Source organism: Hydractinia symbiolongicarpus, chromosome 3 (assembly GCF_029227915.1).
Source record: "Hydractinia symbiolongicarpus strain clone_291-10 chromosome 3, HSymV2.1, whole genome shotgun sequence".
Taxonomy (NCBI): domain Eukaryota; kingdom Metazoa; phylum Cnidaria; class Hydrozoa; order Anthoathecata; family Hydractiniidae; genus Hydractinia; species Hydractinia symbiolongicarpus.
Genome location: NC_079877.1, coordinates 4,011,913 through 4,037,925, shown reverse-complemented (window position 1 = coordinate 4,037,925; position 26,013 = coordinate 4,011,913). Strand labels below are relative to the sequence as shown.

Genomic DNA, 26,013 nt, shown 5'->3' with positions numbered 1-26,013 from the left:
GCACGATGCAGCGCGTATTGGTACTTAAATCCGCAAAATCGACCGTGTCTTGTGTGAATGGACACCTTCTAGATGTGATGTAGTACGCAACAAAAATAGTTTCGACATGTGAGTTATCTAAAACAACAAGACATTGTCAGAACGTCGTATAATGAACAATCCAATGATCTAGGATTGGCAACGCATCCTTCTGATGGAATTTAGCTCTTTTGTTTCATATTCATTGAAATTGAAGGGAATATCACCTTCACCGCGAAAGAACGATCTCTTGAAAGTATAACACGCATGTATGATTGGGAATTGTTGGTTTGGTCACCGAAGACAAGAATAACTCGTGTGTGATTCGTGTGCACCCTAGTCCTACACCACTCCGATAAAAACCTTCCGTTTATTCAACAATCAACAATGATCTTCATAGACCGTGTCAACATATTTCAAAGCGAAACCCACAAGAGTTTAAACGGTGAATGCTACATGCACAATATCTTCCCCGGAGGCGAATTTACGTTGTAATTTGTAAACGGCCATCTTGATTATAAGCACTCATTAATTACAGTAATTAGAGAGAAAAGAGCGTATAAAGAAGGCTTTGACATGAATTGGACTAATACGATTCGCGCACCGACGAAATAAGAGCCGGAATCATGAGGAAATATCAGATTTACGGGATTTGTTTTGTTGTTTTGGCTTTTGCCGCTGCCACAGGTATTTTAATGCTTCTTCATTGCAATTGCCGTCAATGTTTCGTCGCAATAATAAAAAAATTGCATTTGTTCTTAATTTTTCAGCTACAAGAGTTTGCAGCAACAGAAATATCTTGTGCTCTGTGGTTAGATCAACTAGTTGTTCAAAGAAAATCGTTTCCAGTCATTGCCCAAGGCTTTGCAACACATGTGGAGGTAATACGGCTTCTTACACTTGAGGGGGTTGTCATTGCATTTTAGTTGTGAATCTACCTAATTTGTTTCGTAATAGCAAAATGTCGAAACATAAAGGCGTCAATGCGTGTTGATTGTGGCTACCATGGAATTAGTCCGTTGGATTGCTTGAGAAAGGGATGTTGTTATGGCGAATTAAAGGTGGCTGGCCCGTGGTGTTATCATCGAAAAGGTAAATTTTCGACTATGTTTTCGGCATTAACACTGACAATTTGGGCCACTAATTATTTCTCAAAATACTCTAGCAAACTGTCCCATGATTGAAGCAAACAAACGTGAAGATTGTGGTTACCCTGGGATAAGCAAATCAGATTGCGTCAAAAAAGGATGCTGTTACAACGCGATCAAGGAAAAGGGACCGTGGTGTTATTACAGGCAAGGTAAGTTGTTCCGCTCTTACTGATTAGGTATTTTGAAAGCATTGTGTACTCTTCCATCCGTAATTTTAGAAAAATGCCGGAAAATAGCAGCAACAAGACGTCATGATTGTGGTTATCCAGGCATAACGAAGCGGGCATGCGAGAAGAAAGGCTGTTGTTATAGTGAATTGCTAAACCAAAGTGGACCGTGGTGCTACCACCGCCTAGGTAAGCATAGAAGTACGCTCTCCACATTCGTCGCAAAATAACATAATGCGCGATCCTTAAAGTTTTTACTACTGGTTTGTGTTGAATTTTCGTTAGAAAAATGTCTGCGCAAAGCAACAGAACGTGACGACTGCGGCTATCCTGGTATAACAGAATTCGAATGCATGAAAAGAGGTTGCTGCTATAATTCATTGCCCGGTCGTGGGCCATGGTGTTATTACCGATGAGGTAAAAGTCGCGAACACTTTTGTAAGCAAGTCATTTCGGGCCACGAGCTTAATATGTACTTCCTTTCGTTTAGATACGAGGACCTTCGGAAGATTATATGCGAACTTTAGTGTACTCATTGTTGTAAAAATATGTTGTCAAATAAATACCTCTAATATATGAACTTTTCCTTCCCAATAAGATCCAGTAGGAGATGAATGATTTGACTGCCAATTTTCTTTTTGTCATGTCGCTGCAGCCAAACACATTTGAATTATTGCATAGGGTGCCTTGAGTGTCCGTATTTGATGAAAGGAGTAGTAAGCGTTATTTAGTAAAGCCTGAAATCTTCTGGCGCCGCCATACCCAGAATCGCAATGCAACCGTGCAAGCGTGGCGTGAGCATTTCTATCCAAGGCGTTTTTAACCGGATAATGCCGTTTTTTGCTACTTTGTCAACTTGGCAATTCTGTCTCATTCGGAGCCACAATTTTGATAGTCAAAAATGTCAGGGCGGATACGGAAAGCATAAATCTAAATACAAAAAGGCTACTTTTGCGGGCGTTATTAATACAACATAAAATAACTTGTCTATCTGTACCGAGAAAGTTTATGCGAGGTCAAAAGCATAGACCGAACATGCGAGGTCGCTACGCTGACCGAGAGTAATATTTCTCGTAAGATGACAAGGTTGTAAAAAAAATAGAGAACTTTCCATTTAAGTTTTATTGTTTCAATTTTTCAAATACATGTTTATCACATAAATTCGACGTTGTTTTGCTTGTTTTTCATTGTGCTGTTAATGTTTTTAAAAGCATTTTCTTTTATCTGCGACACCGAACGTGGAACATGTTTTTCTGATTCTGACGGAGTGAATCGTGATTTAGGATTTACTGCAACTTCATTTTTCAGTGTGGATGTGTTTGGCTATTTTTTCCAATGTTATTTGTATGCATTTATAGTTATTAATATGTATGTTACAAGGTCAAAAGTTGCACCGGGCTGTATGAAGCTCGTCGTTGAGGCTTTTACCCAATCAGTGCTGTGGATTTCCCGTATATACTGATTTAAAATAGCTATCAGTAAATAATACTGTATAAGGCCCGCTAGTGCCGTTTATAACCAAGCCGTTATCGAGGGTATATAAATGACAGCGCAGGGGCATTAATGAAAAGTCATGGGATAAAAATACTTAACGTCCAATTAAAGCAGTGACGTTAAACGCACATATTTCATTTCGACTACTCATCTCCAGCATTGTTCTTAATAAGAAATGTTAATAGCATGTTAAACAGGGAAACGTATCCCTAGTTGTCAAAACAGGGTTACGTTGACGTAAATTATGAAGCATATTAGAAAATTCTTTTTTTTTATCTCTTCATCCCTGACAAAAAAGGCGCACGATGCAGCGCGTATTGGTACTTAAATCCGCAAAATCGACCGTGTCTTGTGTGAATGGACACCTTCTAGATGTGATGTAGTACGCAACAAAAATAGTTTCGACATGTGAGTTATCTAAAACAACAAGACATTGTCAGAACGTCGTATAATGAACAATCCAATGATCTAGGATTGGCAACGCATCCTTCTGATGGAATTTAGCTCTTTTGTTTCATATTCATTGAAATTGAAGGGAATATCACCTTCACCGCGAAAGAACGATCTCTTGAAAGTATAACACGCATGTATGATTGGGAATTGTTGGTTTGGTCACCGAAGACAAGAATAACTCGTGTGTGATTCGTGTGCACCCTAGTCCTACACCACTCCGATAAAAACCTTCCGTTTATTCAACAATCGACAATGATCTTCATAGACCGTGTCAACATATTTCAAAGCGAAACCCACAAGAGCTTAAACGGTGAATGCTACATGCACAATATCTTCCCCGGAGGCGAATTTACGTTGTAATTTGTAAACGGCCATCTTGATTATAAGCACTCATTAATTACAGTAATTAGAGAGAAAAGAGCGTATAAAGAAGGCTTTGACATGAATTGGACTAATACGATTCGCGCACCGACGAAATAAGAGCCGGAATCATGAGGAAATATCAGATTTACGTGATTTGTTTTGTTGTTTTGGCTTTTGCCGCTGCCACAGGTATTTTAATGCTTCTTCATTGCAATTGCCGTCAATGTTTCGTCGCAATAATAAAAAAATTGCATTTGTTCTTAATTTTTCAGCTACAAGAGTTTGCAGCAACAGAAATATCTTGTGCTCTGTGGTTAGATCAACTAGTTGTTCAAAGAAAATCGTTTCCAGTCATTGCCCAAGGCTTTGCAACACATGTGGAGGTAATACGGCTTCTTACACTTGAGGGGGTTGTCATTGCATTTTAGTTGTGAATCTACCTAATTTGTTTCGTAATAGCAAAATGTCGAAACATAAAGGCGTCAATGCGCGTTGATTGTGGCTACCATGGAATTAGTCCGTTGGATTGCTTGAGAAAGGGATGTTGTTATGGCGAATTAAAGGTGGCTGGCCCGTGGTGTTATCATCGAAAAGGTAAATTTTCGACTATGTTTTCGGCATTAACACTGACAATTTGGGCCACTAATTATTTCTCAAAATACTCTAGCAAAATGTCCCATGATTGAAGCAAACAAACGTGAAGATTGTGGTTACCCTGGGATAAGCAAATCAGATTGCGTCAAAAAAGGATGCTGTTACAACGCGATCAAGGAAAAGGGACCGTGGTGTTATTACAGGCAAGGTAAGTTGTTCCGCTCTTACTGATTAGGTATTTTGAAAGCATTGTGTACTCTTCCATCCGTAATTTTAGAAAAATGCCGGAAAATAGCAGCAACAAGACGTCATGATTGTGGTTATCCAGGCATAACGAAGCGGGCATGCGAGAAGAAAGGCTGTTGTTATAGTGAATTGCTAAACCAAAGTGGACCGTGGTGCTACCACCGCCTAGGTAAGCATAGAAGTACGCTCTCCACATTCGTCGCAAAATAACATAATGCGCGATCCTTAAAGTTTTTACTGCTGGTTTGTGTTGAATTTTCGTTAGAAAAATGTCTGCGCAAAGCAACAGAACGTGACGACTGCGGCTATCCTGGTATAACAGAATTCGAATGCATGAAAAGAGGTTGCTGCTATAATTCATTGCCCGGTCGTGGGCCATGGTGTTATTACCGATGAGGTAAAAGTCGCGAACACTTTTGTAAGCAAGTCATTTCGGGCCACGAGCTTAATATGTACTTCCTTTCGTTTAGATACGAGGACCTTCGGAAGATTATATGCGAACTTTAGTGTACTCATTGTTGTAAAAATATGTTGTCAAATAAATACCTCTAATATATGAACTTTTCCTTCCCAATAAGATCCAGTAGGAGATGAATGATTTGACTGCCAATTTTCTTTTTGTCATGTCGCTGCAGCCAAACACATTTGAATTATTGCATAGGGTGCCTTGAGTGTCCGTATTTGATGAAAGGAGTAGTAAGCGTTATTTAGTAAAGCCTGAAATCTTCTGGCGCCACCATACCCAGAATCGCAATGCAACCGTGCAAGCGTGGCGTGAGCATTTCTATCCAAGGCGTTATTAACCGGATAATGCCGTTTTTTGCTACTTTGTCAACTTGGCAATTCTGTCTCATTCGGAGCCACAATTTTGATAGTCAAAAATGTCAGGGCGGATACGGAAAGCATAAATCTAAATACAAAAAGGCTACTTTTGCGGGCGTTATTAATACAACATAAAATAACTTGTCTATCTGTACCGAGAAAGTTTATGCGAGGTCAAAAGCATAGACCGAACATGCGAGGTCGCTACGCTGACCGAGAGTAATATTTCTCGTAAGATGACAAGGTTGTAAAAAAATAGAGAACTTTCCATTTGAGTTTTATTGTTTCAATTTTTCAAATACATGTTTATCACATAAATTCGACGTTGTTTTGCTTGTTTTTCATTGTGCTGTTAATGTTTTTAAAAGCATTTTCTTTTATCTGCGACACCGAACGTGGAACATGTTTTTCTGATTCTTACGGAGTGAATCGTGATTTAGGATTTACTGCAACTTCATTTTTCAGTGTGGATGTGTTTGGCTATTTTTTCCAATGTTATTTGTATGCATTTATAGTTATTAATATGTATGTTACAAGGTCAAAAATTGCACCGGGCTGTATGAAGCTCGTCGTTGAGGCTTTTACCCAATCAGTGCTGTGGATTTCCCGTATATACTGATTTAAAATAGCTATCAGTAAATAATACTGTATAAGGCCCGCTAGTGCCGTTTATAACCAAGCCGTTATCGAGGGTATATAAATGACAGCGCAGGGGCATTAATGAAAAGTCATGGGATAAAAATACTTAACGTCCAATTGAAGCAGTGACCTTAAACGCACGTATTTCATTTCGACTACTCATCTCCAGCATTGTTCTTAATAAGAAATGTTAATAGCATGTTAAACAGGGAAACGTATCCCTAGTTGTCAAAACAGGGTTACGTTGACGTAAATTTTGAAGCATATTAGAAAATTCTTTTTTTTTATCTCTTCATCCCTGACAAAAAAGGCGCACGATGCAGCGCGTATTGGTACTTAAATCCGCAAAATCGACCGTGTCTTGTGTGAATGGACACCTTCTAGATGTGATGTAGTACGCAACAAAAATAGTTTCGACATGTGAGTTATCTAAAACAACAAGACATTGTCAGAACGTCGTATAATGAACAATCCAATGATCTAGGATTGGCAACGCATCCTTCTGATGGAATTTAGCTCTTTTGTTTCATATTCATTGAAATTGAAGGGAATATCACCTTCACCGCGAAAGAACGATCTCTTGAAAGTATAACACGCATGTATGATTGGGAATTGTTGGTTTGGTCACCGAAGACAAGAATAACTCGTGTGTGATTCGTGTGCACCCTAGTCCTACACCACTCCGATAAAAACCTTCCGTTTATTCAACAATCAACAATGATCTTCATAGACCGTGTCAACATATTTCAAAGCGAAACCCACAAGAGTTTAAACGGTGAATGCTACATGCACAATATCTTCCCCGGAGGCGAATTTACGTTGTAATTTGTAAACGGCCATCTTGATTATAAGCACTCATTAATTACAGTAATTAGAGAGAAAAGAGCGTATAAAGAAGGCTTTGACATGAATTGGACTAATACGATTCGCGCACCGACGAAATAAGAGCCGGAATCATGAGGAAATATCAGATTTACGTGATTTGTTTTGTTGTTTTGGCTTTTGCCGCTGCCACAGGTATTTTAATGCTTCTTCATTGCAATTGCCGTCAATGTTTCGTCGCAATAATAAAAAAATTGCATTTGTTCTTAATTTTTCAGCTACAAGAGTTTGCAGCAACAGAAATATCTTGTGCTCTGTGGTTAGATCAACTAGTTGTTCAAAGAAAATCGTTTCCAGTCATTGCCCAAGGCTTTGCAACACATGTGGAGGTAATACGGCTTCTTACACTTGAGGGGGTTGTCATTGCATTTTAGTTGTGAATCTACCTAATTTGTTTCGTAATAGCAAAATGTCGAAACATAAAGGCGTCAATGCGCGTTGATTGTGGCTACCATGGAATTAGTCCGTTGGATTGCTTGAGAAAGGGATGTTGTTATGGCGAATTAAAGGTGGCTGGCCCGTGGTGTTATCATCGAAAAGGTAAATTTTCGACTATGTTTTCGGCATTAACACTGACAATTTGGGCCACTAATTATTTCTCAAAATACTCTAGCAAACTGTCCCATGATTGAAGCAAACAAACGTGAAGATTGTGGTTACCCTGGGATAAGCAAATCAGATTGCGTCAAAAAAGGATGCTGTTACAACGCGATCAAGGAAAAGGGACCGTGGTGTTATTACAGGCAAGGTAAGTTGTTCCGCTCTTACTGATTAGGTATTTTGAAAGCATTGTGTACTCTTCCATCCGTAATTTTAGAAAAATGCCGGAAAATAGCAGCAACAAGACGTCATGATTGTGGTTATCCAGGCATAACGAAGCGGGCATGCGAGAAGAAAGGCTGTTGTTATAGTGAATTGCTAAACCAAAGTGGACCGTGGTGCTACCACCGCCTAGGTAAGCATAGAAGTACGCTCTCCACATTCGTCGCAAAATAACATAATGCGCGATCCTTAAAGTTTTTACTGCTGGTTTGTGTTGAATTTTCGTTAGAAAAATGTCTGCGCAAGGCAACAGAACGTGACGACTGCGGCTATCCTGGTATAACAGAATTCGAATGCATGAAAAGAGGTTGCTGCTATAATTCATTGCCCGGTCGTGGGCCATGGTGTTATTACCGATGAGGTAAAAGTCGCGAACACTTTTGTAAGCAAGTCATTTCGGGCCACGAGCTTAATATGTACTTCCTTTCGTTTAGATACGAGGACCTTCGGAAGATTATATGCGAACTTTAGTGTACTCATTGTTGTAAAAATATGTTGTCAAATAAATACCTCTAATATATGAACTTTTCCTTCCCAATAAGATCCAGTAGGAGATGAATGATTTGACTGCCAATTTTCTTTTTGTCATGTCGCTGCAGCCAAACACATTTGAATTATTGCATAGGGTGCCTTGAGTGTCCGTATTTGATGAAAGGAGTAGTAAGCGTTATTTAGTAAAGCCTGAAATCTTCTGGCGCCGCCATACCCAGAATCGCAATGCAACCGTGCAAGCGTGGCGTGAGCATTTCTATCCAAGGCGTTATTAACCGGATAATGCCGTTTTTTGCTACTTTGTCAACTTGGCAATTCTGTCTCATTCGGAGCCACAATTTTGATAGTCAAAAATGTCAGGGCGGATACGGAAAGCATAAATCTAAATACAAAAAGGCTACTTTTGCGGGCGTTATTAATACAACATAAAATAACTTGTCTATCTGTACCGAGAAAGTTTATGCGAGGTCAAAAGCATAGACCGAACATGCGAGGTCGCTACGCTGACCGAGAGTAATATTTCTCGTAAGATGACAAGGTTGTAAAAAAAATAGAGAACTTTCCATTTGAGTTTTATTGTTTCAATTTTTCAAATACATGTTTATCACATAAATTCGACGTTGTTTTGCTTGTTTTTCATTGTGCTGTTAATGTTTTTAAAAGCATTTTCTTTTATCTGCGACACCGAACGTGGAACATGTTTTTCTGATTCTTACGGAGTGAATCGTGATTTAGGATTTACTGCAACTTCATTTTTCAGTGTGGATGTGTTTGGCTATTTTTTCCAATGTTATTTGTATGCATTTATAGTTATTAATATGTATGTTACAAGGTCAAAAATTGCACCGGGCTGTATGAAGCTCGTCGTTGAGGCTTTTACCCAATCAGTGCTGTGGATTTCCCGTATATACTGATTTAAAATAGCTATCAGTAAATAATACTGTATAAGGCCCGCTAGTGCCGTTTATAACCAAGCCGTTATCGAGGGTATATAAATGACAGCGCAGGGGCATTAATGAAAAGTCATGGGATAAAAATACTTAACGTCCAATTAAAGCAGTGACGTTAAACGCACGTATTTCATTTCGACTACTCATCTCCAGCATTGTTCTTAATAAGAAATGTTAATAGCATGTTAAACAGGAAAACGTATCCCTAGTTGTCAAAACAGGGTTACGTTGACGTAAATTTTGAAGTATATTAGAAAATTCTTTTTTTTTATCTCTTCATCCCTGACAAAAAAGGCGCACGATGCAGCGCGTATTGGTACTTAAATCCGCAAAATCGACCGTGTCTTGTGTGAATGGACACCTTCTAGATGTGATGTAGTACGCAACAAAAATAGTTTCGACATGTGAGTTATCTAAAACAACAAGACATTGTCAGAACGTCGTATAATGAACAATCCAATGATCTAGGATTGACAACGCATCCTTCTGATGGAATTTAGCTCTTTTGTTTCATATTCATTGAAATTGAAGGGAATATCACCTTCACCGCGAAAGAACGATCTCTTGAAAGTATAACACGCATGTATGATTGGGAATTGTTGGTTTGGTCACCGAAGACAAGAATAACTCGTGTGTGATTCGTGTGCACCCTAGTCCTACACCACTCCGATAAAAACCTTCCGTTTATTCAACAATCAACAATGATCTTCATAGACCGTGTCAACATATTTCAAAGCGAAACCCACAAGAGTTTAAACGGTGAATGCTACATGCACAATATCTTCCCCGGAGGCGAATTTACGTTGTAATTTGTAAACGGCCATCTTGATTATAAGCACTCATTAATTACAGTAATTAGAGAGAAAAGAGCGTATAAAGAAGGCTTTGACATGAATTGGACTAATACGATTCGCGCACCGACGAAATAAGAGCCGGAATCATGAGGAAATATCAGATTTACGTGATTTGTTTTGTTGTTTTGGCTTTTGCCGCTGCCACAGGTATTTTAATGCTTCTTCATTGCAATTGCCGTCAATGTTTCGTCGCAATAATAAAAAAATTGCATTTGTTCTTAATTTTTCAGCTACAAGAGTTTGCAGCAACAGAAATATCTTGTGCTCTGTGGTTAGATCAACTAGTTGTTCAAAGAAAATCGTTTCCAGTCATTGCCCAAGGCTTTGCAACACATGTGGAGGTAATACGGCTTCTTACACTTGAGGGGGTTGTCATTGCATTTTAGTTGTGAATCTACCTAATTTGTTTCGTAATAGCAAAATGTCGAAACATAAAGGCGTCAATGCGCGTTGATTGTGGCTACCATGGAATTAGTCCGTTGGATTGCTTGAGAAAGGGATGTTGTTATGGCGAATTAAAGGTGGCTGGCCCGTGGTGTTATCATCGAAAAGGTAAATTTTCGACTATGTTTTCGGCATTAACACTGACAATTTGGGCCACTAATTATTTCTCAAAATACTCTAGCAAACTGTCCCATGATTGAAGCAAACAAACGTGAAGATTGTGGTTACCCTGGGATAAGCAAATCAGATTGCGTCAAAAAAGGATGCTGTTACAACGCAATCAAGGAAAAGGGACCGTGGTGTTATTACAGGCAAGGTAAGTTGTTCCGCTCTTACTGATTAGGTATTTTGAAAGCATTGTGTACTCTTCCATCCGTAATTTTAGAAAAATGCCGGAAAATAGCAGCAACAAGACGTCATGATTGTGGTTATCCAGGCATAACGAAGCGGGCATGCGAGAAGAAAGGCTGCTGTTATAGTGAATTGCTAAACCAAAGTGGACCGTGGTGCTACCACCGCCTAGGTAAGCATAGAAGTACGCTCTCCACATTCGTCGCAAAATAACATAATGCGCGATCCTTAAAGTTTTTACTGCTGGTTTGTGTTGAATTTTCGTTAGAAAAATGTCTGCGCAAAGCAACAGAACGTGACGACTGCGGCTATCCTGGTATAACAGAATTCGAATGCATGAAAAGAGGTTGCTGCTATAATTCATTGCCCGGTCGTGGGCCATGGTGTTATTACCGATGAGGTAAAAGTCGCGAACACTTTTGTAAGCAAGTCATTTCGGGCCACGAGCTTAATATGTACTTCCTTTCGTTTAGATACGAGGACCTTCGGAAGATTATATGCGAACTTTAGTGTACTCATTGTTGTAAAAATATGTTGTCAAATAAATACCTCTAATATATGAACTTTTCCTTCCCAATAAGATCCAGTAGGAGATGAATGATTTGACTGCCAATTTTCTTTTTGTCATGTCGCTGCAGCCAAACACATTTGAATTATTGCATAGGGTGCCTTGAGTGTCCGTATTTGATGAAAGGAGTAGTAAGCGTTATTTAGTAAAGCCTGAAATCTTCTGGCGCCGCCATACCCAGAATCGCAATGCAACCGTGCAAGCGTGGCGTGAGCATTTCTATCCAAGGCGTTATTAACCGGATAATGCCGTTTTTTGCTACTTCGTCAACTTGGCAATTCTGTCTCATTCGGAGCCACAATTTTGATAGTCAAAAATGTCAGGGCGGATACGGAAAGCATAAATCTAAATACAAAAAGGCTACTTTTGCGGGCGTTATTAATACAACATAAAATAACTTGTCTATCTGTACCGAGAAAGTTTATGCGAGGTCAAAAGCATAGACCGAACATGCGAGGTCGCTACGCTGACCGAGAGTAATATTTCTCGTAAGATGACAAGGTTGTAAAAAAAATAGAGAACTTTCCATTTGAGTTTTATTGTTTCAATTTTTCAAATACATGTTTATCACATAAATTCGACGTTGTTTTGCTTGTTTTTCATTGTGCTGTTAATGTTTTTAAAAGCATTTTCTTTTATCTGCGACACCGAACGTGGAACATGTTTTTCTGATTCTGACGGAGTGAATCGTGATTTAGGATTTACTGCAACTTCATTTTTCAGTGTGGATGTGTTTGGCTATTTTTTCCAATGTTATTTGTATGCATTTATAGTTATTAATATGTATGTTACAAGGTCAAAAGTTGCACCGGGCTGTATGAAGCTCGTCGTTGAGGCTTTTACCCAATCAGTGCTGTGGATTTCCCGTATATACTGATTTAAAATAGCTATCAGTAAATAATACTGTATAAGGCCCGCTAGTGCCGTTTATAACCAAGCCGTTATCGAGGGTATATAAATGACAGCGCAGGGGCATTAATGAAAAGTCATGGGATAAAAATACTTAACGTCCAATTGAAGCAGTGACGTTAAACGCACGTATTTCATTTCGACTACTCATCTCCAGCATTGTTCTTAATAAGAAATGTTAATAGCATGTTAAACAGGGAAACGTATCCCTAGTTGTCAAAACAGGGTTACGTTGACGTAAATTATGAAGCATATTAGAAAATTCTTTTTTTTTATCTCTTCATCCCTGACAAAAAAGGCGCACGATGCAGCGCGTATTGGTACTTAAATCCGCAAAATCGACCGTGTCTTGTGTGAATGGACACCTTCTAGATGTGATGTAGTACGCAACAAAAATAGTTTCGACATGTGAGTTATCTAAAACAACAAGACATTGTCAGAACGTCGTATAATGAACAATCCAATGATCTAGGATTGGCAACGCATCCTTCTGATGGAATTTAGCTCTTTTGTTTCATATTCATTGAAATTGAAGGGAATATCACCTTCACCGCGAAAGAACGATCTCTTGAAAGTATAACACGCATGTATGATTGGGAATTGTTGGTTTGGTCACCGAAGACAAGAATAACTCGTGTGTGATTCGTGTGCACCCTAGTCCTACACCACTCCGATAAAAACCTTCCGTTTATTCAACAATCAACAATGATCTTCATAGACCGTGTCAACATATTTCAAAGCGAAACCCACAAGAGTTTAAACGGTGAATGCTACATGCACAATATCTTCCCCGGAGGCGAATTTACGTTGTAATTTGTAAACGGCCATCTTGATTATAAGCACTCATTAATTACAGTAATTAGAGAGAAAAGAGCGTATAAAGAAGGCTTTGACATGAATTGGACTAATACGATTCGCGCACCGACGAAATAAGAGCCGGAATCATGAGGAAATATCAGATTTACGTGATTTGTTTTGTTGTTTTGGCTTTTGCCGCTGCCACAGGTATTTTAATGCTTCTTCATTGCAATTGCCGTCAATGTTTCGTCGCAATAATAAAAAAATTGCATTTGTTCTTAATTTTTCAGCTACAAGAGTTTGCAGCAACAGAAATATCTTGTGCTCTGTGGTTAGATCAACTAGTTGTTCAAAGAAAATCGTTTCCAGTCATTGCCCAAGGCTTTGCAACACATGTGGAGGTAATACGGCTTCTTACACTTGAGGGGGTTGTCATTGCATTTTAGTTGTGAATCTACCTAATTTGTTTCGTAATAGCAAAATGTCGAAACATAAAGGCGTCAATGCGCGTTGATTGTGGCTACCATGGAATTAGTCCGTTGGATTGCTTGAGAAAGGGATGTTGTTATGGCGAATTAAAGGTGGCTGGCCCGTGGTGTTATCATCGAAAAGGTAAATTTTCGACTATGTTTTCGGCATTAACACTGACAATTTGGGCCACTAATTATTTCTCAAAATACTCTAGCAAACTGTCCCATGATTGAAGCAAACAAACGTGAAGATTGTGGTTACCCTGGGATAAGCAAATCAGATTGCGTCAAAAAAGGATGCTGTTACAACGCGATCAAGGAAAAGGGACCGTGGTGTTATTACAGGCAAGGTAAGTTGTTCCGCTCTTACTGATTAGGTATTTTGAAAGCATTGTGTACTCTTCCATCCGTAATTTTAGAAAAATGCCGGAAAATAGCAGCAACAAGACGTCATGATTGTGGTTATCCAGGCATAACGAAGCGGGCATGCGAGAAGAAAGGCTGTTGTTATAGTGAATTGCTAAACCAAAGTGGACCGTGGTGCTACCACCGCCTAGGTAAGCATAGAAGTACGCTCTCCACATTCGTCGCAAAATAACATAATGCGCGATCCTTAAAGTTTTTACTGCTGGTTTGTGTTGAATTTTCGTTAGAAAAATGTCTGCGCAAAGCAACAGAACGTGACGACTGCGGCTATCCTGGTATAACAGAATTCGAATGCATGAAAAGAGGTTGCTGCTATAATTCATTGCCCGGTCGTGGGCCATGGTGTTATTACCGATGAGGTAAAAGTCGCGAACACTTTTGTAAGCAAGTCATTTCGGGCCACGAGCTTAATATGTACTTCCTTTCGTTTAGATACGAGGACCTTCGGAAGATTATATGCGAACTTTAGTGTACTCATTGTTGTAAAAATATGTTGTCAAATAAATACCTCTACTATATGAACTTTTCCTTCCCAATAAGATCCAGTAGGAGATGAATGATTTGACTGCCAATTTTCTTTTTGTCATGTCGCTGCAACCAAACACATTTGAATTATTGCATAGGGTGCTTAGAGTGTCCGTATTTGATGAAAGGAGTAGTAAGCGTTATTTAGTAAAGCCTGAAATCTTCTGGCGCCGCCATACCCAGAATCGCAATGCAACCGTGCAAGCGTGGCGTGAGCATTTCTATCCAAGGCGTTATTAACCGGATAATGCCGTTTTTTGCTACTTTGTCAACTTGGCAATTCTGTCTCATTCGGAGCCACAATTTTGATAGTCAAAAATGTCAGGGCGGATACGGAAAGCATAAATCTAAATACAAAAAGGCTACTTTTGCGGGCGTTATTAATACAACATAAAATAACTTGTCTATCTGTACCGAGAAAGTTTATGCGAGGTCAAAAGCATAGACCGAACATGCGAGGTCGCTACGCTGACCGAGAGTAATATTTCTCGTAAGATGACAAGGTTGTAAAAAAAATAGAGAACTTTCCATTTGAGTTTTATTGTTTCAATTTTTCAAATACATGTTTATCACATAAATTCGACGTTGTTTTGCTTGTTTTTCATTGTGCTGTTAATGTTTTTAAAAGCATTTTCTTTTATCTGCGACACCGAACGTGGAACATGTTTTTCTGATTCTTACGGAGTGAATCGTGATTTAGGATTTACTGCAACTTCATTTTTCAGTGTGGATGTGTTTGGCTATTTTTTCCAATGTTATTTGTATGCATTTATAGTTATTAATATGTATGTTACAAGGTCAAAAGTTGCACCGGGCTGTATGAAGCTCGTCGTTGAGGCTTTTACCCAATCAGTGCTGTGGATTTCCCGTATATACTGATTTAAAATAGCTATCAGTAAATAATACTGTATAAGGCCCGCTAGTGCCGTTTATAACCAAGCCGTTATCGAGGGTATATAAATGACAGCGCAGGGGCATTAATGAAAAGTCATGGGATAAAAATACTTAACGTCCAATTGAAGCAGTGACGTTAAACGCACGTATTTCATTTCGACTACTCATCTCCAGCATTGTTCTTAATAAGAAATGTTAATAGCATGTTAAACAGGGAAACGTATCCCTAGTTGTCAAAACAGGGTTACGTTGACGTAAATTTTGAAGCATATTAGAAAATTCTTTTTTTTTATCTCTTCATCCCTGACAAAAAAGGCGCACGATGCAGCGCGTATTGGTACTTAAATCCGCAAAATCGACCGTGTCTTGTGTGAATGGACACCTTCTAGATGTGATGTAGTACGCAACAAAAATAGTTTCGACATGTGAGTTATCTAAAACAACAAGACATTGTCAGAACGTCGTATAATGAACAATCCAATGATCTAGGATTGGCAACGCATCCTTCTGATGGAATTTAGCTCTTTTGTTTCATATTCATTGAAATTGAAGGGAATATCACCTTCACCGCGAAAGAACGATCTCTTGAAAGTATAACACGCATGTATGATTGGGAATTGTTGGTTTGGTCACCGAAGACAAGAATAACTCGTGTGTGATTCGTGTGCACCCTAGTCCTACACCACTCCGATAAAAACCTTCCGTTTATTCAACAATCAACAATGATCTTCATAGACCGTGTCAACATATTTCAAAGCGAAACCCACAAGAGTTTAAACGGTGAATGCTACATGCACAATATCTTCCCCGGAGGCGAATTTACGTTGTAATTTGTAAACGGCCATCTTGATTATAAGCACTCATTAATTACAGTAATTAGAGAGAAAAGAGCGTATAAAGAAGGCTTTGACATGAATTGGACTAATACGATTCGCGCACCGACGAAATAAGAGCCGGAATCATGAGGAAATATCAGATTTACGTGATTTGTTTTGTTGTTTTGGCTTTTGCCGCTGCCACAGGTATTTTAATGCTTCTTCATTGCAATTGCCGTCAATGTTTCGTCGCAATAATAAAAAAATTGCATTTGTTCTTAATTTTTCAGCTACAAGAGTTTGCAGCAACAGAAATATCTTGTGCTCTGTGGTTAGATCAACTAGTTGTTCAAAGAAAATCGTTTCCAGTCATTGCCCAAGGCTTTGCAACACATGTGGAGGTAATACGGCTTCTTACACTTGAGGGGGTTGTCATTGCATTTTAGTTGTGAATCTACCTAATTTGTTTCGTAATAGCAAAATGTCGAAACATAAAGGCGTCAATGCGCGTTGATTGTGGCTACCATGGAATTAGTCCGTTGGATTGCTTGAGAAAGGGATGTTGTTATGGCGAATTAAAGGTGGCTGGCCCGTGGTGTTATCATCGAAAAGGTAAATTTTCGACTATGTTTTCGGCATTAACACTGACAATTTGGGCCACTAATTATTTCTCAAAATACTCTAGCAAACTGTCCCATGATTGAAGCAAACAAACGTGAAGATTGTGGTTACCCTGGGATAAGCAAATCAGATTGCGTCAAAAAAGGATGCTGTTACAACGCGATCAAGGAAAAGGGACCGTGGTGTTATTACAGGCAAGGTAAGTTGTTCCGCTCTTACTGATTAGGTATTTTGAAAGCATTGTGTACTCTTCCATCCGTAATTTTAGAAAAATGCCGGAAAATAGCAGCAACAAGACGTCATGATTGTGGTTATCCAGGCATAACGAAGCGGGCATGCGAGAAGAAAGGCTGTTGTTATAGTGAATTGCTAAACCAAAGTGGACCGTGGTGCTACCACCGCCTAGGTAAGCATAGAAGTACGCTCTCCACATTCGTCGCAAAATAACATCTGGTTTGTGTTGAATTTTCGTTAGAAAAATGTCTGCGCAAAGCAACAGAACGTGACGACTGCGGCTATCCTGGTATAACAGAATTCGAATGCATGAAAAGAGGTTGCTGCTATAATTCATTGCCCGGTCGTGGGCCATGGTGTTATTACCGATGAGGTAAAAGTCGCGAACACTTTTGTAAGCAAGTCATTTCGGGCCACGAGCTTAATATGTACTTCCTTTCGTTTAGATACGAGGACCTTCGGAAGATTATATGCGAACTTTAGTGTACTCATTGTTGTAAAAATATGTTGTCAAATAAATACCTCTAATATATGAACTTTTCCTTCCCAATAAGATCCAGTAGGAGATGAATGATTTGACTGCCAATTTTCTTTTTGTCATGTCGCTGCAGCCAAACACATTTGAATTATTGCATAGGGTGCTTTGAGTGTCCGTATTTGATGAAAGGAGTAGTAAGCGTTATTTAGTAAAGCCTGAAATCTTCTGGCGCCGCCATACCCAGAATCGCAATGCAACCGTGCAAGCGTGGCGTGAGCATTTCTATCCAAGGCGTTATTAACCGGATAATGCCGTTTTTTGCTACTTTGTCAACTTGGCAATTCTGTCTCATTCGGAGCCACAATTTTGATAGTCAAAAATGTCAGGGCGGATACGGAAAGCATAAATCTAAATACAAAAAGGCTACTTTTGCGGGCGTTATTAATACAACATAAAATAACTTGTCTATCTGTACCGAGAAAGTTTATGCGAGGTCAAAAGCATAGACCGAACATGCGAGGTCGCTACGCTGACCGAGAGTAATATTTCTCGTAAGATGACAAGGTTGTAAAAAAAATAGAGAACTTTCCATTTGAGTTTTATTGTTTCAATTTTTCAAATACATGTTTATCACATAAATTCGACGTTGTTTTGCTTGTTTTTCATTGTGCTGTTAATGTTTTTAAAAGCATTTTCTTTTATCTGCGACACCGAACGTGGAACATGTTTTTCTGATTCTGACGGAGTGAATCGTGATTTAGGATTTACTGCAACTTCATTTTTCAGTGTGGATGTGTTTGGCTATTTTTTCCAATGTTATTTGTATGCATTTATAGTTATTAATATGTATGTTACAAGGTCAAAAGTTGCACCGGGCTGTATGAAGCTCGTCGTTGAGGCTTTTACCCAATCAGTGCTGTGGATTTCCCGTATATACTGATTTAAAATAGCTATCAGTAAATAATACTGTATAAGGCCCGCTAGTGCCGTTTATAACCAAGCCGTTATCGAGGGTATATAAATGACAGCGCAGGGGCATTAATGAAAAGTCATGGGATAAAAATACTTAACGTCCAATTGAAGCAGTGACGTTAAACGCACGTATTTCATTTCGACTACTCATCTCCAGCATTGTTCTTAATAAGAAATGTTAATAGCATGTTAAACAGGGAAACGTATCCCTAGTTGTCAAAACAGGGTTACGTTGACGTAAATTTTGAAGCATATTAGAAAATTCTTTTTTTTTATCTCTTCATCCCTGACAAAAAAAGCGCACGATGCAGCGCGTATTGGTACTTAAATCCGCAAAATCGACCGTGTCTTGTGTGGCTTAGGTAAGCATAGAAGTACGCTCTCCACATTCGTCGCAAAATAACATAATGCGCGATCCTTAAAGTTTTTACTGCTGGTTTGTGTTGAATTTTCGTTAGAAAAATGTCTGCGCAAAGCAACAGAACGTGACGACTGCGGCTATCCTGGTATAACAGAATTCGAATGCATGAAAAGAGGTTGCTGCTATAATTCATTGCCCGGTCGTGGGCCATGGTGTTATTACCGATGAGGTAAAAGTCGCGAACACTTTTGTAAGCAAGTCATTTCGGGCCACGAGCTTAATATGTACTTCCTTTCGTTTAGATACGAGGACCTTCGGAAGATTATATGCGAACTTTAGTGTACTCATTGTTGTAAAAATATGTTGTCAAATAAATACCTCTAATATATGAACTTTTCCTTCCCAATAAGATCCAGTAGGAGATGAATGATTTGACTGCCAATTTTCTTTTTGTCATGTCGCTGCAGCCAAACACATTTGAATTATTGCATAGGGTGCCTTGAGTGTCCGTATTTGATGAAAGGAGTAGTAAGCGTTATTTAGTAAAGCCTGAAATCTTCTGGCGCCGCCATACCCAGAATCGCAATGCAACCGTGCAAGCGTGGCGTGAGCATTTCTATCCAAGGCGTTATTAACCGGATAATGCCGTTTTTTGCTACTTTGTCAACTTGGCAATTCTGTCTCATTCGGAGCCACAATTTTGATAGTCAAAAATGTCAGGGCGGATACGGAAAGCATAAATCTAAATACAAAAAGGCTACTTTTGCGGGCGTTATTAATACAACATAAAATAACTTGTCTATCTGTACCGAGAAAGTTTATGCGAGGTCAAAAGCATAGACCGAACATGCGAGGTCGCTACGCTGACCGAGAGTAATATTTCTCGTAAGATGACAAGGTTGTAAAAAAAATAGAGAACTTTCCATTTGAGTTTTATTGTTTCAATTTTTCAAATACATGTTTATCACATAAATTCGACGTTGTTTTGCTTGTTTTTCATTGTGCTGTTAATGTTTTTAAAAGCATTTTCTTTTATCTGCGACACCGAACGTGGAACATGTTTTTCTGATTCTTACGGAGTGAATCGTGATTTAGGATTTACTGCAACTTCATTTTTCAGTGTGGATGTGTTTGGCTATTTTTTCCAATGTTATTTGTATGCATTTATAGTTATTAATATGTATGTTACAAGGTCAAAAGTTGCACCGGGCTGTATGAAGCTCGTCGTTGAGGCTTTTACCCAATCAGTGCTGTGGATTTCCCGTATATACTGATTTAAAATAGCTATCAGTAAATAATACTGTATAAGGCCCGCTAGTGCCGTTTATAACCAAGCCGTTATCGAGGGTATATAAATGACAGCGCAGGGGCATTAATGAAAAGTCATGGGATAAAAATACTTAACGTCCAATTGAAGCAGTGACGTTAAACGCACGTATTTCATTTCGACTACTCATCTCCAGCATTGTTCTTAATAAGAAATGTTAATAGCATGTTAAACAGGGAAACGTATCCCTAGTTGTCAAAACAGGGTTACGTTGACGTAAATTTTGAAGCATATTAGAAAATTCTTTTTTTTTATCTCTTCATCCCTGACAAAAAAGGCGCACGATGCAGCGCGTATTGGTACTTAAATCCGCAAAATCGACCGTGTCTTGTGTGAATGGACACCTTCTAGATGTGATGTAGTACGCAACAAAAATAGTTTCGACATGTGAGTTATCTAAAACAACAAGACATTGTCAGAACGTCGTATAATGAACAATCCAATGATCTAGGATTGGCAACGCATCCTTCTGATGGAATTTAGCTCTTTTGTTTCATATTCATTGAAATTGAAGGGAATATCACCTTCACCGCGAAAGAACGATCTCTTGAAAGTATAACACGCATGTATGATTGGGAATTGTTGGTTTGGTCACCGAAGACAAGAATAACTCGTGTGTGATTCGTGTGCACCCTAGTCCTACACCACTCCGATAAAAACCTTCCGTTTATTCAACAATCAACAATGATCTTCATAGACCGTGTCAACATATTTCAAAGCGAAACCCACAAGAGCTTAAACGGTGAATGCTACATGCACAATATCTTCCCCGGAGGCGAATTTACGTTGTAATTTGTAAACGGCCATCTTGATTATAAGCACTCATTAATTACAGTAATTAGAGAGAAAAGAGCGTATAAAGAAGGCTTTGACATGAATTGGACTAATACGATTCGCGCACCGACGAAATAAGAGCCGGAATCATGAGGAAATATCAGATTTACGTGATTTGTTTTGTTGTTTTGGCTTTTGCCGCTGCCACAGGTATTTTAATGCTTCTTCATTGCAATTGCCGTCAATGTTTCGTCGCAATAATAAAAAAATTGCATTTGTTCTTAATTTTTCAGCTACAAGAGTTTGCAGCAACAGAAATATCTTGTGCTCTGTGGTTAGATCAACTAGTTGTTCAAAGAAAATCGTTTCCAGTCATTGCCCAAGGCTTTGCAACACATGTGGAGGTAATACGGCTTCTTACACTTGAGGGGGTTGTCATTGCATTTTAGTTGTGAATCTACCTAATTTGTTTCGTAATAGCAAAATGTCGAAACATAAAGGCGTCAATGCGCGTTGATTGTGGCTACCATGGAATTAGTCCGTTGGATTGCTTGAGAAAGGGATGTTGTTATGGCGAATTAAAGGTGGCTGGCCCGTGGTGTTATCATCGAAAAGGTAAATTTTCGACTATGTTTTCGGCATTAACACTGACAATTTGGGCCACTAATTATTTCTCAAAATACTCTAGCAAACTGTCCCATGATTGAAGCAAACAAACGTGAAGATTGTGGTTACCCTGGGATAAGCAAATCAGATTGCGTCAAAAAAGGATGCTGTTACAACGCGATCAAGGAAAAGGGACCGTGGTGTTATTACAGGCAAGGTAAGTTGTTCCGCTCTTACTGATTAGGTATTTTGAAAGCATTGTGTACTCTTCCATCCGTAATTTTAGAAAAATGCCGGAAAATAGCAGCAACAAGACGTCATGATTGTGGTTATCCAGGCATAACGAAGCGGGCATGCGAGAAGAAAGGCTGTTGTTATAGTGAATTGCTAAACCAAAGTGGACCGTGGTGCTACCACCGCCTAGGTAAGCATAGAAGTACGCTCTCCACATTCGTCGCAAAATAACATAATGCGCGATCCTTAAAGTTTTTACTGCTGGTTTGTGTTGAATTTTCGTTAGAAAAATGTCTGCGCAAAGCAACAGAACGTGACGACTGCGGCTATCCTGGTATAACAGAATTCGAATGCATGAAAAGAGGTTGCTGCTATAATTCATTGCCCGGTCGTGGGCCATGGTGTTATTACCGATGAGGTAAAAGTCGCGAACACTTTTGTAAGCAAGTCATTTCGGGCCACGAGCTTAATATGTACTTCCTTTCGTTTAGATACGAGGACCTTCGGAAGATTATATGCGAACTTTAGTCTACTCATTGTTGTAAAAATATGTTGTCAAATAAATACCTCTAATATATGAACTTTTCCTTCCCAATAAGATCCAGTAGGAGATGAATGATTTGACTGCCAATTTTCTTTTTGTCATGTCGCTGCAGCCAACCACATTTGAATTATTGCATAGGGTGCCTTGAGTGTCCGTATTTGATGAAAGGAGTAGTAAGCGTTATTTAGTAAAGCCTGAAATCTTCTGGCGCCGCCATACCCAGAATCGCAATGCAATCGTGCAAGCGTGGCGTGAGCATTTCTATCCAAGGCGTTATTAACCGGCTATTGCCGTTTTTTGCTACTTTGTCAACTTGGCAATTCTGTCTCATTCGGAGCCACAATTTTGATAGTCAAAAATGTCAGGGCGGATACGGAAAGCATAAATCTAAATACAAAAAGGCTACTTTTGCGGGCGTTATTAATACAACATAAAATAACTTGTCTATCTGTACCGAGAAAGTTTATGCGAGGTCAAAAGCATAGACCGAACATGCGAGGTCGCTACGCTGACCGAGAGTAATATTTCTCGTAAGATGACAAGGTTGTAAAAAAAATAGAGAACTTTCCATTTGAGTTTTATTGTTTCAATTTTTCAAATACATGTTTATCACATAAATTCGACGTTGTTTTGCTTGTTTTTCATTGTGCTGTTAATGTTTTTAAAAGCATTTTCTTTTATCTGCGACACCGAACGTGGAACATGTTTTTCTGATTCTGACGGAGTGAATCGTGATTTAGGATTTACTGCAACTTCATTTTTCAGTGTGGATGTGTTTGGCTATTTTTTCCAATGTTATTTGTATGCATTTATAGTTATTAATATGTATGTTACAAGGTCAAAAGTTGCACCGGGCTGTATGAAGCTCGTCGTTGAGGCTTTTTACCCAATCTGTGCTGTGGATTTCCCGTATATACTGATTTAAAATAGCTATCAGTAAATAATACTGTATAAAGCCCGCTAGTGCCATTTATAACCAAGCCGTTATCGAGGGTATATAAATGACAGCGCAGGGGCATTAATGAAAAGTCATGGGATAAAAATACTTAACGTCCAATTGAAGCAGTGACGTTAAACGCACGTATTTCATTTCGACTACTCATCTCCAGCATTGTTCTTAATAAGAAATGTTAATAGCATGTTAAACAGGGAAACGTATCCCTAGTTCTCAAAACAGGGTTACGTTGACGTAAATTTTGAAGCATATTAGAAAATTCTTTTTTTTTATCTCTTCATCCCTGACAAAAAAGGCGCACGATGCAGCGCGTATTGGTACTTAAATCCGCAAAATCGACCGTGTCTTGTGTGAAAGGACACCTTCTAGATGTGATGTAGTACGCAACAAAAATAGTTTCGACATGTGAGTTATCTAAAACAACAAGACATTGTCAGAACGTCGTATAATGAACAATCCAATGATCTAGGATTGGCAACGCATCCTTCTGATGGAATTTAGCTCTTTTGTTTCATATTCATTGAAATTGAAGGGAATATCACCTTCACCGCGAAAGAACGATCTCTTGAAAGTATAACACTTGGGATTGGGAAAATTTTTAAAGTATTTGGCAGCCAAAGTAGGTGCCGCGTTACCTGGAGTCATCGATACGGTTGTTTCCTTCTTTCTTAGAGTAGCGTCAACTACCCTGGAATACGCAGCCAAGCATCTGTACATGGCCATCGCTGCCGCTGCCGGGTTTGGCGTGCTTTTTACTGGAAGGAGAAAATAGGTTACTTTAGCCAGATGTAGGCAATGATGATCACTACCCCGACTGTGAATAATGCGGCCTTGGTATCTTCATGCTGGTTTTGCGGGGGAGTATGATCAGGAGACGTGGATGTTAAGGTATGTTTTGAGAGTGTATATGGTATAGCCTGTATAGTATGATCTGTTGGTGTCAATGACGACATGACAGCTGTAAACTTGAACAAGGCATTGGCATCTGCACCGTATTCGCGACACACTTGCTTGTCCCCAGAGGTTGAGTAGGGAGTTTTGTACTGTTCAAACCCATCGTCATAGGGCATGGGTACCTTTATCCTTGCCAGGATACGATGTATGTGGTAGTACCCGTGAACTTTAAATATGGAGTTGACAAGGGGTACGGAGCCCATTAGGTGTTTAGCAGAGATGCTTAATGCCGTAGTTGCGCAATGGGTGGCAAAATTAACCTGCACGTTCCAGTTTTCCAACGTCTGCCTTGTCCAACCCACTCTAATATGGTCATTTAGCAGACTTGTAGGGATTTCTATGGCATATTTGGTAAACTCGGGGAACGCCACCCCAATGTGCGATTCTGTAGACATGTACAGGCCCTGATGTTCAACCGTTGTAACACTAGCTGGCCATTCCCCCTGTGGCACTTGTATTTCGCCTTGGGATTGTATGAGTACACATTCATTCTTTCTTAAAAGAAAGGTTGAAGCAACTCTATATTACTGATATCAAAAAGTCCACGATATTTGAGGACTATCTGGGACAGGATAGTAGGATTGCCCTAAAGTCCATCAGTATCAGGCCCGTATGGCTGAGCCTGTACAGCAACAACGACTTTACCATCCGTAAGGAAAAGCCTGGTCAGCGGGTTACTCGGATCGAGATTATGAACGGTCTGTACAAGATCGAGGATATTGCGAGTATCGAAGATAAGATCAAGCTTTTTGTCCTGACAAATGGACTCTGTAGGCTCCGTGCGGGTATACGGTGGTGATTAACAGACCATTGCAAGAGCTCTTGGGCCTACCCTACAACCCTGCAAAAAAGTATTATACAAAGGGCGAATAAAATGCATACTATAGGACTGATGTTTACCATAGATTAAGACTCGTTTGCCCTCAGTTGGACGAAGACGATTGCCTACTTGATGGTAAAAATCCTAAAATTCTAGTTTTGCTTCCACCAAAGATTTAAACGCTTGGGAGATATGCTGACCTGATCCTGGGACACCCCGATCTGCCTACCCCTGAAAGGATCTACAAAACGCCTTGAGTTCATGCTTACAGACGAATATCACCACGACAAAAATGTATCCTTTACTGGCCTCACGATGTATTTGCTCATAGAAAAAATGGCTGATGTAATGGAGCTTTATCCTAATTCACTGAGTGCGCCTGCACAATGTGTTGATGTGCAGGAGGAAGGCCTGGTCTATAGACTCAAAAAAATTGTTGATATCGAAAAATATATGCGACATAAGATCGAGGAGCGAGGCAAGCTTGCAAAGAAGTTTAAGATGCATGGTACGTGGGTACGCTTCTGTGACCACGGACTGCTAGGCGTGAGCGTGATTACATCGGGGCTTGGAATCGGGGCCATTGCATCCGGACTGGGAGTTCCCCTTGCTATAGCAATGGGGGACTCACGATTGCAGCCGGGATAGATCAAGCCGGTCTTAGAAACACTTTAAAAAGGGTCGGTGTCAAATCCAAGAAACATAAAGATATAAGGCTACTCGCGGAAAGTAAATTGAACTCCATCGTTGATATGATATCAAAGGCAATGGAAAACGGTGTGATCAGTGACTACTAGTACAGCCTGATTAGTAGGGAAAAGTAAAAGTAAATGCTGCTAAAGAAACAGATGCGCCAACGCTTTAACCGTATCGTGAATGCTATTAATGAACAAGAGCGTGCCCAGCTAGTTGCGAAAGGCCGTGATAATGAGAGAAGAGAGATGCAGGATGAGATTTTAAAAAACGTTCAACCTGCGCAGTATGTA

General features: G+C 39.5%; 7 protein-coding genes across 8 annotated transcripts; all 7 read left to right on the top strand.

Moving 5' to 3' along the window:
- The first annotated feature begins 629 nt into the window (after nt 1-629).
- On the top strand, nt 630-2,303 carry LOC130635364 (putative gastrointestinal growth factor xP4). Its single transcript, XM_057444697.1, has 7 exons — nt 630-705; nt 789-899; nt 976-1,110; nt 1,184-1,318; nt 1,388-1,525; nt 1,622-1,753; nt 1,827-2,303. The coding sequence occupies exons 1-6, from the start codon at nt 645-647 to the stop codon at nt 1,750-1,752; spliced, it is 711 nt and encodes a 236-aa protein (XP_057300680.1). The 5' UTR covers nt 630-644; the 3' UTR covers nt 1,753; nt 1,827-2,303.
- A 2,014-nt stretch (nt 2,304-4,317) lies between these two features.
- Nucleotides 4,318-5,129, top strand: LOC130635363 (putative gastrointestinal growth factor xP4). The gene is made up of 4 exons (XM_057444696.1): nt 4,318-4,448; nt 4,518-4,655; nt 4,752-4,883; nt 4,957-5,129. Exons 1-3 carry the CDS (start codon nt 4,325-4,327, stop codon nt 4,880-4,882), a joined length of 393 nt encoding a protein of 130 aa, XP_057300679.1. The 5' UTR covers nt 4,318-4,324; the 3' UTR covers nt 4,883; nt 4,957-5,129.
- A 1,698-nt stretch (nt 5,130-6,827) lies between these two features.
- Nucleotides 6,828-8,190, top strand: LOC130635362 (putative gastrointestinal growth factor xP4). Its single transcript, XM_057444695.1, has 7 exons — nt 6,828-6,964; nt 7,048-7,158; nt 7,235-7,369; nt 7,443-7,577; nt 7,647-7,784; nt 7,881-8,012; nt 8,086-8,190. The coding sequence occupies exons 1-6, from the start codon at nt 6,904-6,906 to the stop codon at nt 8,009-8,011; spliced, it is 711 nt and encodes a 236-aa protein (XP_057300678.1). The 5' UTR covers nt 6,828-6,903; the 3' UTR covers nt 8,012; nt 8,086-8,190.
- A 1,772-nt stretch (nt 8,191-9,962) lies between these two features.
- Nucleotides 9,963-11,362, top strand: LOC130635361 (putative gastrointestinal growth factor xP4). Its single transcript, XM_057444694.1, has 7 exons — nt 9,963-10,094; nt 10,178-10,288; nt 10,365-10,499; nt 10,573-10,707; nt 10,777-10,914; nt 11,011-11,142; nt 11,216-11,362. Exons 1-6 carry the CDS (start codon nt 10,034-10,036, stop codon nt 11,139-11,141), a joined length of 711 nt encoding a protein of 236 aa, XP_057300677.1. The 5' UTR covers nt 9,963-10,033; the 3' UTR covers nt 11,142; nt 11,216-11,362.
- A 1,745-nt stretch (nt 11,363-13,107) lies between these two features.
- Nucleotides 13,108-14,445, top strand: LOC130635360 (putative gastrointestinal growth factor xP4). Its single transcript, XM_057444693.1, has 7 exons — nt 13,108-13,224; nt 13,308-13,418; nt 13,495-13,629; nt 13,703-13,837; nt 13,907-14,044; nt 14,141-14,272; nt 14,346-14,445. Exons 1-6 carry the CDS (start codon nt 13,164-13,166, stop codon nt 14,269-14,271), a joined length of 711 nt encoding a protein of 236 aa, XP_057300676.1. The 5' UTR covers nt 13,108-13,163; the 3' UTR covers nt 14,272; nt 14,346-14,445.
- A 1,792-nt stretch (nt 14,446-16,237) lies between these two features.
- LOC130635536 (putative gastrointestinal growth factor xP4) lies at nt 16,238-17,553 on the top strand. Its single transcript, XM_057444893.1, has 7 exons — nt 16,238-16,354; nt 16,438-16,548; nt 16,625-16,759; nt 16,833-16,967; nt 17,037-17,174; nt 17,244-17,375; nt 17,449-17,553. Exons 1-6 carry the CDS (start codon nt 16,294-16,296, stop codon nt 17,372-17,374), a joined length of 711 nt encoding a protein of 236 aa, XP_057300876.1. The 5' UTR covers nt 16,238-16,293; the 3' UTR covers nt 17,375; nt 17,449-17,553.
- A 3,451-nt stretch (nt 17,554-21,004) lies between these two features.
- On the top strand, nt 21,005-22,724 carry LOC130635534 (putative gastrointestinal growth factor xP4). Of its 2 annotated transcripts, XM_057444889.1 has the most exons (7): nt 21,005-21,124; nt 21,208-21,318; nt 21,395-21,529; nt 21,603-21,737; nt 21,807-21,944; nt 22,041-22,172; nt 22,246-22,724. In XM_057444889.1, the coding sequence occupies exons 1-6, from the start codon at nt 21,064-21,066 to the stop codon at nt 22,169-22,171; spliced, it is 711 nt and encodes a 236-aa protein (XP_057300872.1). In that variant the 5' UTR covers nt 21,005-21,063; the 3' UTR covers nt 22,172; nt 22,246-22,724. The 2 variants fall into 2 exon arrangements, with proteins under 2 accessions (XP_057300872.1, XP_057300874.1); XM_057444891.1 differs by lacking the exon at nt 22,246-22,724 and having other exon boundaries at nt 22,041-22,235.
- The last annotated feature ends 3,289 nt before the right edge of the window (nt 22,725-26,013 follow it).

What these genes read in the sequence shown, in the direction of transcription:
- LOC130635364 (XM_057444697.1), top strand. Translation starts at nt 645, where the DNA reads ATGAGGAAATATCAGATTTACGGGATTTGTTTTGTTGTTTTGGCTTTT. An exon ending in GGCTTTTGCCGCTGCCACAG is followed by an intron (nt 706 to 788) that starts GTATTTTAATGC and finishes TTAATTTTTCAG; the next exon opens with CTACAAGAGTTTGCAGCAAC. An exon ending in GTGGTGCTACCACCGCCTAG is followed by an intron (nt 1,526 to 1,621) that starts GTAAGCATAGAA and finishes AATTTTCGTTAG; the next exon opens with AAAAATGTCTGCGCAAAGCA.
- LOC130635363 (XM_057444696.1), top strand. Translation starts at nt 4,325, where the DNA reads ATGATTGAAGCAAACAAACGTGAAGATTGTGGTTACCCTGGGATAAGC. An exon ending in GTGGTGTTATTACAGGCAAG is followed by an intron (nt 4,449 to 4,517) that starts GTAAGTTGTTCC and finishes CCGTAATTTTAG; the next exon opens with AAAAATGCCGGAAAATAGCA. An exon ending in GTGGTGCTACCACCGCCTAG is followed by an intron (nt 4,656 to 4,751) that starts GTAAGCATAGAA and finishes AATTTTCGTTAG; the next exon opens with AAAAATGTCTGCGCAAAGCA.
- LOC130635362 (XM_057444695.1), top strand. Translation starts at nt 6,904, where the DNA reads ATGAGGAAATATCAGATTTACGTGATTTGTTTTGTTGTTTTGGCTTTT. An exon ending in GTGGTGTTATCATCGAAAAG is followed by an intron (nt 7,370 to 7,442) that starts GTAAATTTTCGA and finishes AAAATACTCTAG; the next exon opens with CAAACTGTCCCATGATTGAA. An exon ending in GTGGTGTTATTACAGGCAAG is followed by an intron (nt 7,578 to 7,646) that starts GTAAGTTGTTCC and finishes CCGTAATTTTAG; the next exon opens with AAAAATGCCGGAAAATAGCA.
- LOC130635361 (XM_057444694.1), top strand. Translation starts at nt 10,034, where the DNA reads ATGAGGAAATATCAGATTTACGTGATTTGTTTTGTTGTTTTGGCTTTT. An exon ending in GGCTTTTGCCGCTGCCACAG is followed by an intron (nt 10,095 to 10,177) that starts GTATTTTAATGC and finishes TTAATTTTTCAG; the next exon opens with CTACAAGAGTTTGCAGCAAC. An exon ending in GCTTTGCAACACATGTGGAG is followed by an intron (nt 10,289 to 10,364) that starts GTAATACGGCTT and finishes GTTTCGTAATAG; the next exon opens with CAAAATGTCGAAACATAAAG.
- LOC130635360 (XM_057444693.1), top strand. Translation starts at nt 13,164, where the DNA reads ATGAGGAAATATCAGATTTACGTGATTTGTTTTGTTGTTTTGGCTTTT. An exon ending in GCTTTGCAACACATGTGGAG is followed by an intron (nt 13,419 to 13,494) that starts GTAATACGGCTT and finishes GTTTCGTAATAG; the next exon opens with CAAAATGTCGAAACATAAAG. An exon ending in GTGGTGTTATCATCGAAAAG is followed by an intron (nt 13,630 to 13,702) that starts GTAAATTTTCGA and finishes AAAATACTCTAG; the next exon opens with CAAACTGTCCCATGATTGAA.
- LOC130635536 (XM_057444893.1), top strand. Translation starts at nt 16,294, where the DNA reads ATGAGGAAATATCAGATTTACGTGATTTGTTTTGTTGTTTTGGCTTTT. An exon ending in GCTTTGCAACACATGTGGAG is followed by an intron (nt 16,549 to 16,624) that starts GTAATACGGCTT and finishes GTTTCGTAATAG; the next exon opens with CAAAATGTCGAAACATAAAG. An exon ending in GTGGTGCTACCACCGCCTAG is followed by an intron (nt 17,175 to 17,243) that starts GTAAGCATAGAA and finishes AATTTTCGTTAG; the next exon opens with AAAAATGTCTGCGCAAAGCA.
- LOC130635534 (XM_057444889.1), top strand. Translation starts at nt 21,064, where the DNA reads ATGAGGAAATATCAGATTTACGTGATTTGTTTTGTTGTTTTGGCTTTT. An exon ending in GGCTTTTGCCGCTGCCACAG is followed by an intron (nt 21,125 to 21,207) that starts GTATTTTAATGC and finishes TTAATTTTTCAG; the next exon opens with CTACAAGAGTTTGCAGCAAC. An exon ending in GTGGTGTTATTACAGGCAAG is followed by an intron (nt 21,738 to 21,806) that starts GTAAGTTGTTCC and finishes CCGTAATTTTAG; the next exon opens with AAAAATGCCGGAAAATAGCA.